The sequence below is a fragment of the Agelaius phoeniceus genome, chromosome Z (assembly GCF_051311805.1).
Source record: "Agelaius phoeniceus isolate bAgePho1 chromosome Z, bAgePho1.hap1, whole genome shotgun sequence".
Lineage (NCBI taxonomy): Eukaryota > Metazoa > Chordata > Aves > Passeriformes > Icteridae > Agelaius > Agelaius phoeniceus.
Window position 1 is genome coordinate 71,776,450 of NC_135303.1, and position 14,729 is coordinate 71,791,178.

The 14,729-nt window shown below is 41.1% G+C and overlaps 2 protein-coding genes across 2 annotated transcripts; both read right to left on the bottom strand.

Annotated features, from left to right (window-relative positions):
- Positions 1-9: 9 nt before the first annotated feature.
- Positions 10-7,296, bottom strand: KGD4 (alpha-ketoglutarate dehydrogenase subunit 4). The gene is made up of 4 exons (XM_054652342.2): positions 7,173-7,296; positions 6,065-6,128; positions 1,507-1,709; positions 10-280 (listed from the first exon to the last, which is right to left on the bottom strand). Exons 1-4 carry the CDS (start codon positions 7,209-7,211, stop codon positions 263-265), a joined length of 324 nt encoding a protein of 107 aa, XP_054508317.1. The 5' UTR covers positions 7,212-7,296; the 3' UTR covers positions 10-262.
- Positions 7,297-7,383: 87 nt separating this feature from the next.
- Positions 7,384-14,436, bottom strand: CENPH (centromere protein H). The gene is made up of 9 exons (XM_054652576.2): positions 14,173-14,436; positions 14,025-14,080; positions 12,756-12,804; positions 12,318-12,392; positions 11,590-11,646; positions 10,632-10,695; positions 10,298-10,349; positions 8,947-9,107; positions 7,384-8,220 (listed from the first exon to the last, which is right to left on the bottom strand). The coding sequence occupies exons 1-9, from the start codon at positions 14,367-14,369 to the stop codon at positions 8,128-8,130; spliced, it is 804 nt and encodes a 267-aa protein (XP_054508551.2). The 5' UTR covers positions 14,370-14,436; the 3' UTR covers positions 7,384-8,127.
- Between the last annotated feature and the right edge of the window lie 293 nt (positions 14,437-14,729).

Below are 14,729 nucleotides of genomic sequence, written 5' to 3' on the forward strand. Positions count from 1 at the left end.
TCAAATGGCTAATTAGAAAAATATTTTAATGGTGCAGACATCATATATATTCAATTGCTATTAGCCATCAACATAAAATCCTTCTCAGTCACAAACAAATCAGTATCTTGTGTGTTGTGTCAATCTTCTCAACCATCATATGGGATTTTATTAAAGCTATTAGTATACAATAATTTTTATTATTAAGGCATTTTAATTTAACGCCTTTATTGTGAATATAATACCTCATTCTTCAACAGTAGCCAAGAAACTATCTTTACATTTATTCTGGACCTCCACGCTGTAAAAGAAAAGCATACAGTTAAATATATTCCACTAATAGAACTTAAAACTGAGATCAAATTATCTTTTACACTGTGATAGACTAAGAGACACAGTTCTAGTTTTAATTTCTGATTTAAATATTGACCTATATAAGAACAGATAGCGTGGATATCAGCATCCACCAGTCATGGCTACATTTTTTTCAAGGGACAGTACAAAAAAATCAACACCTGCTACCTACAGTTACAGCTGCTTCCATGGCTCTTTCTCTGAAGAAACCTGACTCTTAAGCTGCAAAAGGTCTGACAAACACAATTCTAACAGACACAAGTTTTAAAATAACTTTCACTGCCTACATTCTGAAGTGCAAAGTAAAAACAAAGCCAAGCAGAGTCATTACAATCTTAATAAGAAATCAGAAAGGCATTCAGTTAATTATTTTCCCAACAAAATTATTTTACAACTTACCTCACTGCTAAACAAACATGCAAAAAGTCAAAAAGTGTATTACTGTGGGAAATAACTGATTTTACTTCTACTGTATAGATGCAGCCTACTTGCATACATGAAGATTTCTAGATTTCCTCTACTAACATGGCTATGCTATTTATGTCCTTACCGTTTAACAAAACTTTGCAAGCATCTTTTAATTTCAAACTCACCATCACCTCACAAATTCTTCAAATTTTGTGCATTCTCCCTTTTCAACCATCAGTTTTTACAACTGAGAATTGTTGCAGAATAGAAGCAGGTTTTTCTTGCCTTTTATGTACAATGCCATATTTACAAGTATTGCAGAAAATACTTGTATCAAGTTTAATAAAATGTTTCCACTACTAGAAATACAAGAGTTAATTTACTAATAAATAACTTATAAAACTAATTTGAGAAATATTTTGTACTTTGATCACCTGGTAATAGCCTTTTAGGGTCTAAGAACTTCTGTGATCCTGCTCAGCAAAGTCAAATTACACATTAAACAGTTGTTATAAAACAGGCAGTGGAGCTAATTAATGCAGGCTATGACTATCAACAGCTTACCTGCATATCTGTTCTAAGTCCAAATCTCTCTACTCAGTGGTACCACAAGCTACTATGCAGTGAGATTTGGTACCTTCTGTATTAAGAATTGGTACATTGGGTACTGCATATGAAAACCATGGAAGCCCAGGGCACACTCTTATAAAGAATTACTATGTAATATCATACCAGAAGATGTAGAAATTAAAGAAGAAAACTTACTTGAATATACTCAATCTCTTCATCTGACATTTGTTTCCTTCTGTATTTCTGAGGTAAACTTCTTGTTAATTCAGAAGTGTCTGGTGTGCCTTGTACTCTACTAACAGGTGAAATATTTTGAAAGGCCGATGATGTGCCTCCTACAGATTCCTGTGCTTTTGAAGCAAGGAGAGATGGCATACTTGCTTGTAGAGACTCCTGTACTGAAACCCAGATTTCAAAACAATTTACAGAAATATTACTAGACTGTAAAATTAATAAGCAGCCAATAAAATGTACCATTGCCTGAAAATCTTATTCACTACAACAAACACCTAAAAGAATTATATCACTCTACTTCTCACAACCTGTTTTTATTGTTGTTAAATGTATTAAGTGCAGACTCTAAAAATGCTGACAGTAGTATGAATGGCAGAAGCGCTGATGTGGAAACAGAAGATTTATCAACATACACCCTAACAATGGCTTTTCACTGGGAAGCTGTACTTGGAGAAAAAGCATGAAGTTATGTAAATGTTTGCGTGTGGGCAATTATGTAGAAGATAACTGAGATGATGCTTTTCATTTACTGCAACTGAAAAGATAGACAAGTGAAAAAGATCTAGAGGCTTACAGAAAGATAAAGCTCGCAGCCACAACAGGCCGCAACATGCAATGCAGTGCTGCACCCATTTTTAATATTACAAAATGGCATCACATTTTGTTAATGATGTGCAGAATGACCACCAAGTATCAGGCATCAGCAATCAATGTTAATGAAATGTAAAGACCAAGGAGTGCATGAAGTTCTTCACAGGTGAGGATCAGGAGCTAAGCTTCAGGAATTCATATCAGAAAAGTTGCCTTGATTGTGCAGATAGAAGAGATGACAAAAGGGCAACGTCATAGTCAGTGTTCCAAACCTTAGGTCTGTCCCACCATAGCTGATTTTACAATGGAAATATGCAATTGCCCTGCTAGGCAGGACAGAGATCATAGCAATATGTTCATTTCAGGACTCAGTCCTATATATGGGATAGGATCCATCCCAGGTGATGAGGGAGCTGGCAGATAAGCTTGCAAAGCTGCTCTCCATCATTTACCAGCAGTCCTGGCTCACTGGTGAGGTTCCAGAGGACTGGAAGCTGGCTGGTGTGATGCCCATTCTTAAAAAGGGTGAATGAGGAAGGAGGATCCTGTTAATTATAGGCCGGTCAGCCTGACCTCTGTACCAGGTAAGGTTATGGAGCAGTTTATACTGAGTGTCAGCACACAGCACTCACAGGATGGCCAGAGTGTCAGACCCAGCCAGCATGGGTTTAGGAAGGGTAGGTCCTGTTTGACCAACCTGAACTCCTTTTATGACCAGGTGATCTGCCTGGTGGATGCAGGAAAGGCTGTGGATGTTGTGTACCTGGACTTCAGCAAGGCCTTGGCACTATCTCCCACAGCACACTCCTGGAAAAGCTGCAGCCCAGGGCTTGGACAGGAGCACTCTGTGCTGGGTTAGGAACTGGCTGGATGGCCGGGCCCAGAGGGTGGTGGTGAATGGTGCTGCATCCAGCTGGGGGCTGCTCACTGGGGTGTCCCTCAGGGGTCTGTGCTGGGGCCAGTCCTCTTCAATATTTTTATTGATGACATGGATGAGGGGATTGAGGCTTTCAGTAGTGAATTTGCAAATGACACTGAGCTGGGATCGTGTGTCGATCTGTTGGAAGGTGGGAGGGCTCTGCAGAGAGACCTGGAATGATTGAATGGATGGGCAGAGTCCAACAGGATGAGGTTTTAACAAGTCCAAATGCTGAGTCCTGCATTTTGGCCACAATAACCCCCAGTAACGTTACAGGCTGGGGATGGTGTGGCTGGACAGTGCCCAGGCAGAAAGGGACCTTGGGGTACTGCTCAACAGCCGGCTGAACATGAGCCAGCAGTGTGCCCTGGTGGCCATACAGGCCAGTGGCATCCTGGCCTGTGTCAGGAACAGTGTGGCCAGCAGGAGCAGGGAGGTCACCCTTCCCTGTACTCAGCACTGGTGAGGCAGCACCCTGAGTGCTGTGTCCAGTTCTGGCCCCTCAGTTTGGGAAGGACCTTGAGACACCTGAGCAGGTCCAGAGGAAGCAACGAGGCTGGTGAGGGGCTTGGAACACAAACCCTGTGAGGAACGACTGAAGGAGCTGAGGGTGTTTAGCCTGGAGAAAAGGAGACTCAGGGGTGACCTTATCACACTCTGCAACTCCCTGAAAGGTGGTTGCAGTCAGTGGGGTTGGTCTCTTTGTCCAGGCAAAATCTGACAGAATCAGAGAACACAGTCTTAAGCTGCATCAAGAGAAATACAGGTTGGATATCAGGAAAAAGTTTTTCATGTAAGGACTGATAAAGTACTGGAGTGGTCTGCCTGGGGAGGTGGTGCAGTCACCATCCCTGGATGTGTTGAAGAAAAGACTGGATGTGGCACTCGGTGCCATGGTTTAGCTGAGGTGTCAGGGCATGGGTTGGACTCGATGATCTTGGAGTTCTCTTCCAACCTTCTAGTCATTCTGTGATACAAGACCTGACAAAGCTGAATGCTTCCACAGAAGTCCTTCCCAATGCTCCAGAAAATTGAGCAAGACAAGTGCAACATCTAACAGCTGGACAGAAGCTCTATATAACTATAAAATAAGCAGCATGAAAATGGCATGTACAAAAGCATATGAGCAGCTACAACAGCACAGTTTTCCCTGCCTTTGCCCTTCCTGGCTCGAGCAAGACCAATGACCACAAAGGAGAGAGAGCCAGTTTTAGCCTTAATGAGTCTGCTGCAGTTGCAGGATTGGGACAAACAATCAAACACCTGCAGCACTGATGCAGGTGCAGGATTGGGACAAACAATCAAACATCTGCAGCACTGTGATGAAACTACCATTGAGAGGCATTAAGAAGCTGTCAGTCATAAGACTGGGTCTGAAAGTCCCAAGGTGTCAGAAATAATGGAAGATCCCAAATAGAGCGAGGCAGAAGTGAGCCCATCAGAAACAGCATATTTATTGTGAACAGAGGGCAAAGTATTTTTGTTACAAAAAATAATACACCTTACATACAAAAAAAAAAAAAAAAAAAAAAAAGAGAAAGAAAAGGGGGGGAAAATGCAAGAAAAAAAGAAAAAAAAAAAAAAGCAGTTTCTCCAAGTTTGTTTCACTGACCACAAAAGTCTAGAGATTTGTCAAGGATTTTCCTCTACTGAATGTTTCAGTCTGAAGTGTAGTTGGAGTAGACTCATTAGTCAATTAAAAACATAAGAACTGCAGTAATCAGAAATTTTACTGTAATAGAACTGCTTTATTTCTATTACAGTGTCTACTACATCTCTCCCTTCCCTGTTTGAGACCATAATGTTGCAGCATTAATAGGCCCACTGGAATCTGGCTGGCCTTTCACATCCCTAGTTGCTCTGAGGAGCCATTAAGCGATGTAGGAGCAACAATCTGGTACAATTAAATGCAGATTTTGCTACAGCATTCAAGCAAGACAAAGTAGGTTGCAGTTTACTAACAAGATGACAGATCCTGATGAAGGTAGAAAAGTCTAACAGTCACAAGAATCTTCTGACACAGAGATAAACAAGAGGTCAGAAACACATTTTCAAGCTTTTGAGAAAGTAGTTCACTGGCATGAGAGGTGGTGCATTTGGCTGAACTGTGCAAAATGTGCAGAATTTTTACAGAAAGTTATTGTAGAAAATAGTTCCTGAAGAGTTCACAGACAAGTCAGAAGAGGCATTTATATGCACTGTGGAGGCTTTCAAATGTTAAACTAAACTTAAAGCTAAACTGTGGGCTTGATAATCCTGTGAGAAATAACTAGGCATAGTATAATATCAAAAGAAGTGAGAATAATGTAACAGAGCTTTTAAAGACAACTTCTACTTTTCTTTCAGATGCTATTTGACCCAAAAGGACTTCTAAATCAACATATTGCTTATCTAAATTTGTTGTTTAAATATAATAGTATTAGGAATACGATAAATATCAACACAGGTATAAAAGTTAATGTCAAAGATTGCAATGAAATATTTTTTTTTCCCTTAGCATTAGTTAGTAACACAAGAAAATACTTCTTAAAATGTACAGAGGGCTGGATCTCTCAGCTATAATCATGTTATGAAAAAACAGCAGAAATACATCACACACTTCAACTAAGAAAAAATGAGGAAAATGCACCATCATTTATGCAAATATCACTGAGTAACTAAAGCTGCTTCAAACTGACTTGGGCACAGTAAGTTCAGTAAATATTAATATTTGGGAAAATGTGACTTTATATAAAGTAGAACACAAACACTGGAAATCCTTGTGAATTTTTCTTGACAAAAAAAATATAGATTGGCATGCATTATGTGTCTACACACAGCTGCACAGAAAAGAAGTTGTGGAGAAAGTTCAAGAGTTGCCTTCAAACTAAACCAAGCATGTTTCAAAAACCTCACTCCAACTCAGTTCAGCTGTATAGCTGAAAGAGAGAAATTGGGTCCCGGTTCTTAAATAGAACAGTCCATGTAAAGAAATGTGGCGCAAGCTGTATCCATACCCAAAATACTTACTTTTAGGTCTGGGACCACTTTTTCTGTCTGGGAACTTTATTAATGGAGTGTGTGGCTTGACTACCTAGAAAGAGACCAGGTAGTGGGAGAAACAGACACAGGTTACCGTGAATAATAAAATGTATCAACCAACCACTCTAAACAGCGGCTCTCTGCACCACTACTCTGATACACTTACTGGTTCTTGAAGTCCTAAGTTTACCCCAGGAAGAAGTCTACTTTAAAAAGTAATCCTGCACCCTGAGGTCCAGAGCAGGTACAGGCTTTGTCTTCGTTTTCTTATCAGTCTGTGTGTGCAGAAACAGCTACTGCTATTGCATAAATGCAATCACAATGCAATCTCCTCTGGTGAGAACCCATCCACCCAGAGAGTACTGTGTCCAGCTCTGGGGTCCCCAAAGCAAAAAAAATAAAACAAAAAACCATGGTCTGGAGTGAGTCCAGAGCAGGACCGTTAAGATCTTCAGAGGGCTGAAGCACCTCTCCTGTGAGGACAGGCTGAGAGCTGGGGTTGTTCAGCCTGAAGAATGCACTGGGGAGACCTTACAACCCAAAGGGCAGGTTTGGATTAAAAAGATTAGGAAGATTAGGAAGAAATTCTTTATTTTGAGGGTGCTGAAGCACTGGCACAAGATATCCACAGCATCTGTGGCTGTCCCATCCCTGGAAGTGCCTAAGACCAGGTTGGACAGATCGCTGAGCAACCTGGTCTAATAAAGGTGTCCCAGCCCACGGCGGGGGGGTGCTGCAACTAGGTGACCTTTAAGGTCCCTTCCGATCCAAACCATGCCGTGGTTCCACAGTGCTTTAGCACACGGATTTGCGAGCTGTGCTCTGCCTGTACAAAGCACTTTCACCTTGCGGAGGCCCATCTTAGGAAGGAGCTGCCAGCCAGCTCCGCACCCGCTGCTGTCACAGCGTCCGGCACCTGCGACACCGTGTGCGCGCGGCTGCACAGCTCTCCCCAAGGACATCGGCCGCCCCGGCGGCGTCTCCTCAAGCTGCGGCCGCCTCGACCTGCTGCTCGGCGGCGGCAGCAGAACCGAGCCCCGCCGCCCGAGCCAGGGCTCCGGCTGTCTCAGACACGCCGTCCCGGGGCCGCCCTTACCTGCACCGCCCTGGTAGCGGCCGCCATCTTGCTGCCCATGGTGAGGAGCCTGAGGGGCAGCTCGGGGCCCCGCCCACAGCTACCAACGCCGGCATGGGCGGGGCCTGTCTGTGGGCGGGGCCTGTCTGTGGGCGGGGCCGCAGCGGAGGCCAGGCATGCCAAAGCAGCCGCTTTACCGTGAGTTAAAAAAAACTCCAAACCAAGCAAAACATTTTCAGGAAAATCAGCGTTTTATTTTTATTATTAGATCAAGGCATCCACCTACAAAAAATAGCTGGTGATCACTCACCAAGTTAAAAGTGAAGCTACACACCAAGATAACAAGGGACACTACACGTTCCCAAACTGTCCTACACTCCAGGAGTCAATTTCCTTCAAACATCAAACAAAGACCAAGTAAAAAAAGCGCAAATGCTAGTGAAGACATACAATTAAAACATTGCTTAGCTGCACAGTCGACATGTATGAAGTCACCTCTGCAGACAAGAGTCAGTGCTAACAGGAGCAAAAATTTCTGGTGTTTACAATTATACATATTGCCTTAAAACCAAAAATAATCCCTACTCCAGACTTGCTAATAAATTTTCCTGACTGAGCTTTTGACTGGGATTGAGCAGGACTGTGCACCCTGCTTGAGCTCTATGGCTGCTGGTCTCCAGGGAAGGGGTACAGCAAATCCTTAGTTTAAGTCCACTTCTACATGAAACCTTGAAACTTTTCTTGTGTTCTTGCTGCCTCTCAGAGGAAAATAAGTGCTTGAGACAGGACAGCTTGAGAAATGAGTCTTCAGGTAGTTTCATTTCATCCGCTCTACTACCCGCTTTGACACATTCTATTTCTCTGGAGAGAACATCATCTTCCAGAAAGGTCAAATTTTAAAATTTAAGATACATATAATTTATCAAGTTTAGTTAAAATGCACACAATGCATAAAATAAGCACCACATCTCCTGACTCACTGAAAATGCACATTTTTTTCAAGCTGTAGAACAATTGCCTTTAAAGATGGATCTTCTGCCCAGTTAACTCTGCTTCCAATTATGACGTTCTGTAAATGAGGAAGATTTACAGGTTAAAACAAACCCTTGAAAAGGACAATTCCTAGTAAAATATCTTAAAGAAAGTCTGCTTTATAATTTTAATTTGAAAGCCCTTGAATTTCACAAGTGTTTGAAGTAGGCAGGATGGAGGGGAAAAGGAGAAAGGGAAGTATTACTTTAGATCCTGTTGTTGATACATAGGCAAAAAAAACCCCAAATCCATGCTTTTTTATTTTCTAGAGGTCCTTGCTTACTACCTCTATGTTAAACACAGAAACCTAGAGAACATTTTTAACAATATGAAATAAAGTTTGCCTCAACAAAAATAACAGTTAACATTCTCACCCTGCCACTCTGGATTGAAAAGGGGAATTTAAATTTAACCACAGAGGATTTGCTCAACTTAGGGCTGACAAAATTTCAGGAATACAAAGCCAAGAGATAGTTTTAGACTCTAATCTAAATGCCAGTACAATGTTAAATTTCTCGTTCTGAATTTGAGATGTAAGACTGTCTCTAAACTCTGCAAAAAAATAATGCAAAGATGCTTGTGACAATTTCATTCTCTTAGGCTTTAAATCAGAAGTCTTCCTTCGATACACAGTTCTTCCACTGTTAAACTTAAAGGTTTTAACAACAAAAAATTGTTTTCTAAGTTATATATGCCATACAGTATATTATCTTGAGTTTAATCAAAAATTGTAAACTTGGTTCTAAAAGCCACACAACATTACCTGGAACACATTTTGAATTATTGTAGTCATCTGTCTTTCTTTTTCTAATTTATCAAGCATCTTCTCTGTTTCAGATACATTCACATGGGCTTGTTTCTCCTTTTGCCTTTTCATCATGGTATGAATTTGCTGTAGTTTCTCTCCTCCATATTTTTTCAGTGCTGTTACATTATTAGGAAAATTAAGCATTAAGTAGTTACGTGTACAGTAGAATTGAAGATACTCTTTTCCTCAGAGCCACCTAAAGCACTTCCAGTGCATAATCCTTATTTCACACTCCACTCCTTTCCTCATATATTCCTCAATATATTTCTTTTATGAAAGAAGCAACACATGCTGTGGCTACTTGGTTATCAAACTACATCAATTGGTTCCCTGGCCAACTGCAAAACAGAAAGTACATTGTATGCTGCCTGCATTTCCCTCACACAGGGAGTAATTTGCATCTCTGTCCTATATCCTGTTTTTGAGTGCCACAACTTTTATAGGTCTTTTTTGTACCTTTTGAAGACCCTTACTCCTTTTTCAGATTTCACTGAAACCAAATTCCAAAGTCATACAAAGAGAATATGTACATGACCAGTGAATATTACTATTTTTATAGGAAACCAGGTTAAAAACTAGACTGATTAAAAGTGTTTAGGGGCAGTTCATGTGTTGAAAGAATGCTGGCAGAGCATTCCTTCCTTTATCTGCAGAGATATCAGTATGTTAATTTTCCCCATGTGAACAGTTTTTGTTCATTACTGTCTACATATACACAACTCCCTGCATGTGAATCAAACAATAGCTGTTAGAATTGGTGGCAAACCTGGTCATGAAAGAAAGAACATTCAAAGAGCACATTTACCATATGAAGTTCTGAATATTGATGTCACGTCTAAATTTGACCCACTCTAACAAGACTACTGAAAAGCAATATATATATATATACTTCTTTCTAGGCAAATTCCCTCTCTATTCTGCAAATACCTCATAAATGTGCCGTAGGACAAAAAAGTATCTTTTAGGTGCTGTAGGGCTGATTTAAATGACTAAACAATGTGTAACTTTCTGAGGAGCTTACTTGAAATAATAAAATGCTGCCACGTTGTTTTTGAGTATTGTCTTGCATCTCTCATAGTAATGCGTCAGTCTCACAAGTAGGGAACACACCAGTACATTTCTACAGTACTTTCTATTCTTTTAACAAGTTTTATAACTTGTTAAAAGAATAGAAAGTACTGTAGAAATGTTGAGTTTTGCCGCTTCCCATGTAAATTAATATTGCTACAAGAATAACTTTAAAATATGAACTATATGAACTCTACATTAAAATACAAACCAAAGCCAATACAGGTAACACACTTACAGAGTCTTTCCCTTTTAATGTCAATCAGCTGCTGTTCCTTCTGATGTACTTGCTGAAAGAAAAAAAAAAGAATTTTCCAGACTCTTGTCTTCAAAAATACTGAAAGATGCTAATTCAATCCCCAAAAACAGCTAAGGATAACTCTAAACCAGACTTACTTACATGATCACTTGAAGTAATACTTAATTTTGACAGCAGTAGGAACTGCACCCATGTTACCACATATTTAGCTTTGAATGACTTGCGCAGTCATGCTGCTTTCAAAGTGCACTCCTGCCCATGCTGAGGTTGGTTTACCTGCACCACAGTAACAGAAGCTACAACTGCCACTCACCTGCTGATAGTCAATTATTGTCCGGCTGAGCAATACTATGTGTTTCATTGTTTCCAGGATCAGACTAAGGAAGGAAACAATTGCATAGCTTAAGACCACTAATATAAGTCAGTATCATAAATGTTTAAATCAACAACTTTATTTAGTTTAAGTAAAGAATTTCTGATTTCTCCTAATAGCAAATTAGTAATAAGTGTCACTTCTTTTTGCACTTACACTTACAATATCCCTTCTTTTTACAGTTAATATACTCAGTGTCACTGTACAGGCCAAAGAGTTCCGTTACTTCCCTCTCAATTTCTCTTAAGATTTCATTTAAGTCTGCCCAACATTTTACATCACAGAGTTTGGATGGCATCAAGAAAGCCTAGCCATCTGGAAATGGCTATGAATTAAAGCTCCTAAATCAAGGAGATGCAATCTTGCAATCTCTTACTGGTATTTCTGACAGAAATTAAATTCCTCATATTACACTTCATATGCATCCACCTGATAATAATGGGCAGGCAACAAAAAGCTACTTTTAAAAATGTTTAAGCTTTCAGTTCTATTTCAAAGACATTTTGCTCCTACATAGTTAATTAATAAAGGCAGCAAAGCAGAGGCAAGGCCCTGTTACAAGCCTGTAATGTGCTTGGCTATCATAAATGCAGGTAATTTAGGAACTAAAGACAAAAAGCTCTCTTGGCTATGAGCAGTTCTTACTAGTGAATCAAGAGTTATGATCTCTGTAATCAAAGGTGGGTAAATTCAAAGCCCAACTGCAAATCTACCATGGGTGTATGAAGTCTGATCATGCTGATTCTAGCCAGAAGGTAGACACTATATCATTCTGTCAAATCTAGAAAAAGGAAGCTCGCTTTCACAAGAGGTGAAATGAAATAATCTAGAAATGTGACACAATAAACTGTGCAAAGTCCATTGCTTTCTAGCTGCCTGACTCCCAAGAAGACCTTACCGTGAGTCCTCATCATCTTGTTTCAATTTGTTTCTCAGGGCATCCATAATTTGGGTCCTGCATATTGCAAGAAATAGCATATGACTGATGAGAACTCATAAGAAACTGAGAAAAGCAGGAAACAGAGAGAAGCAGATTTAAATAACTAATATAAGAACATAATTTCCAGGATTCCACTTTCACATTGGAATTATATAAACAAAATACTCAGTACCTTTTAAATACCACACTTCTTAAATAATGGGGCTTAACTCTCAGGACAGGAAAGATACATCAATGATTATTTGTGAGAATGACAACTCCTTTTTCTCTTGACCAACATATTTGGACACCATTAATCCCAGAGTCTGCAGAAAGGAAGCTGGGCAAAAGTGTGAATTCAAATAAACAGCCATGAAACACATGCCTAACATTATTAACTTCCATCTTCTCACAGGCATTTGGAAAATACTGCCAAGAAATATGCTTACTGATCTGTACAGTCACTCTTTCCCAACTGTAAAGGAGCTTATGGGTGTACACATTTCAACCTGTAAGTTTTATGTTTTGGTGGGCTTTTTTTTGCTTTGTTTTCTACAGCATATCCATCTGCATTCCTATTGTTCAATGGTACTTAAAATCTCCCCCATCTCCCATATCACTTTAATATCCTGTACCTATGTATATATGCATCTATGTATGCACACACACAGAGAAAAGCTCCAAATAAAGGGTGAAGGAAATGCTACCTGTGCAAGGCCAACGTCTTGTTCTGGAAAGAGACTTTTGCATCCTCTAGATCTCTTTCCAAATCTTGTGTGGCACTGAAAGACAAAAAGCAATTAGACAAACTGAGTGTGAAGATAACAGAGTCACATTTTAACTTGCTTTCTACATATCTAATGTAAGAATTTTTCATGTGAGCCACAAATCATTAGGGCCAGGAGTAATTTAGCACGTGGAACTATATTAGTGAATTCTAGCCATCATGTAAAGCCATCATGCAAATTTAAAACCCACATCAGATACAGAAGTACATTGGGAGGATGAATACAGCATTTCTTCCCCACAATTCTTCTTAGTTTCCATTATTTTCACCAATCTTTTCTGAAGTACTGATTGCAAATCCAGCAATTCACTAAGAAGGAATAACTAGACGAGAATTTTGAAGTTATCCAGTGACATACCTCTGGCTAAAGTTTTCTTCAATTTCATGATCAAGGAAATTTTCCTGACCTGCAAAAGACAATGCTGCTAAAACAAGTACAACAGAGACTTTTAAATACAATCTATAGAGCATAAAGGATTAGCATTTTTTTTGTGGGAACAAGTTATTTCTTACTTCTTCCTCAAAGCTTTATTATATTTTACTGTTAATGAGGCTACGCTATCAACGAGCTGTATCAGAGAAATAATTAATTTAGCATTTTTTAGATAAGCTAGAGCTGGTTCTTGCCATTGCTCTATGTATGCCACTGGATAGTTCAGTGGAAGAGCATGTACCCAACTGCACCCTGGGCTGTATCAGAAATGTGTCCAGCTGGTCAAGAGAGGTGATTCTGCCCCTCTACTCAACTCTTGGCAGACTGGTGTGCTGCATCCAGCCCTGGGATTCCCAGCATAAGAAGGACATGGATCTCTTAGAGAAGATCCAGAGGAGGGCAGTGATCAAAGGGCTGGAGCACCTCTCCTGTGAGGAAAAGGGTGAGAGAGTGGTTGTTCAGCTTGGAGAAGGAGCACAGGGACTTTGCTGAGTCCTTACAGTCCCTGAATGGAGCTTACGAGAGAGCTGGAGAAGAACTTTTTACTAAGGTATGTAGTTTGTATTTGAAAGATGGTAGGTTTAAATTAGATATACTGTGGGGTGATGAGGCACTGGTAGAGAGATTGCCCAGAGAAGCTGTGGATGCCTCATCTCTGGGAGTGTTCAAGATCAGGTTGTCAGGTTGAATAGGGCTCTGAGTAAGATGATTTAGTGGAAGTGGCTGTGCATGGTGGGGGATTAGGAACCAGATGTGTTTAATGTCCCTTCCAACCCAAATCATCTCGTGACTCTACAGGTTATGGAAACACCTTAAATCAGTATTGCTGCCAAACACTTTGGCAAACTTTTGGCAAGACTTCAGCCCCAGTGACCAAATTTCTGAAAACCATCACTACATATCAGAGGAGCCTAAAGTTCAAACCCAGAAAAGGAAGGAGAGGGCAGTGGGCAGCAGCTATATGGCATCTTTGCAAACATTTAAATATGTCTCAAAAGCTGCCTAGAAAATGTGTTAAAATGTACAGCCAGGAAAAAACCCCCATCATTATCGTAAGGAACACTTTTAATAAATAATTAAAGAAAATATTAACAAACTATGTAAATATATCTTTATATATTAAAATATAAATATAAATGCCACATCCCATTCTTTGTTAGTGCAACGTCCCCCTGCGAGGAGGGATATACTTACCGGCAAGAATAGCCGTGTTGTACTCCATGAGCTGCTCCTTCATTCGGTCCCTCAGGCTGCGGCGGGAGTAAAGCGACAACGGTCAGAGGCTGCGCATCCCTTCATCCCACCCCGGGGCTGCTCCCCGTCCCGTCCCGCCGGCACTAACCGGACCAGAGTGGGGACATCCACGTCGCCGTAGCCTCCGCCGCTGCCCTGGGACCACGCTGGGGCCGGAGTCGGCTCCAGCTCTCGGGTTGGAGCCGGGGCCGGGGTTAGAGCCGGGGCCGGGGTTAGGGCCGGGGCCGGCATCAGGGCCGGGGCCGGCATCGGGGCCGAGTCCGAGTCCCGGCTCGGCGCCGCCATGACAGCACCTTCAAAACGCGCGGCTCCCGGCGGCCCGCGCGCCCCGCGCGCCCTGCGCCTGCGCAGAGTAGCGGCGGGGCGGTGCTGCCCTCAGTGGCCTGGTCCCCTACGCGCAAGGGAAACGAGAAAATAACATTGGCAGCGCACTAGGTAAAGCGCAATAGTTCTTCCCTCTGACCTAGTTCTCACATGGAGATAGAAGCAATAGGTGCAAGCTACTAAAAGAAGTAAAAAATTGACTGCAAAAAATAAGCACTAAGTGAAGAGAGCTGCTGCATAGAACCAGACTTAATTGGGTTTAGGAGCAAGTGCAGCTGTCAACCCAGCACAATGATCCTGTTCACCGTTAAACCATGACCT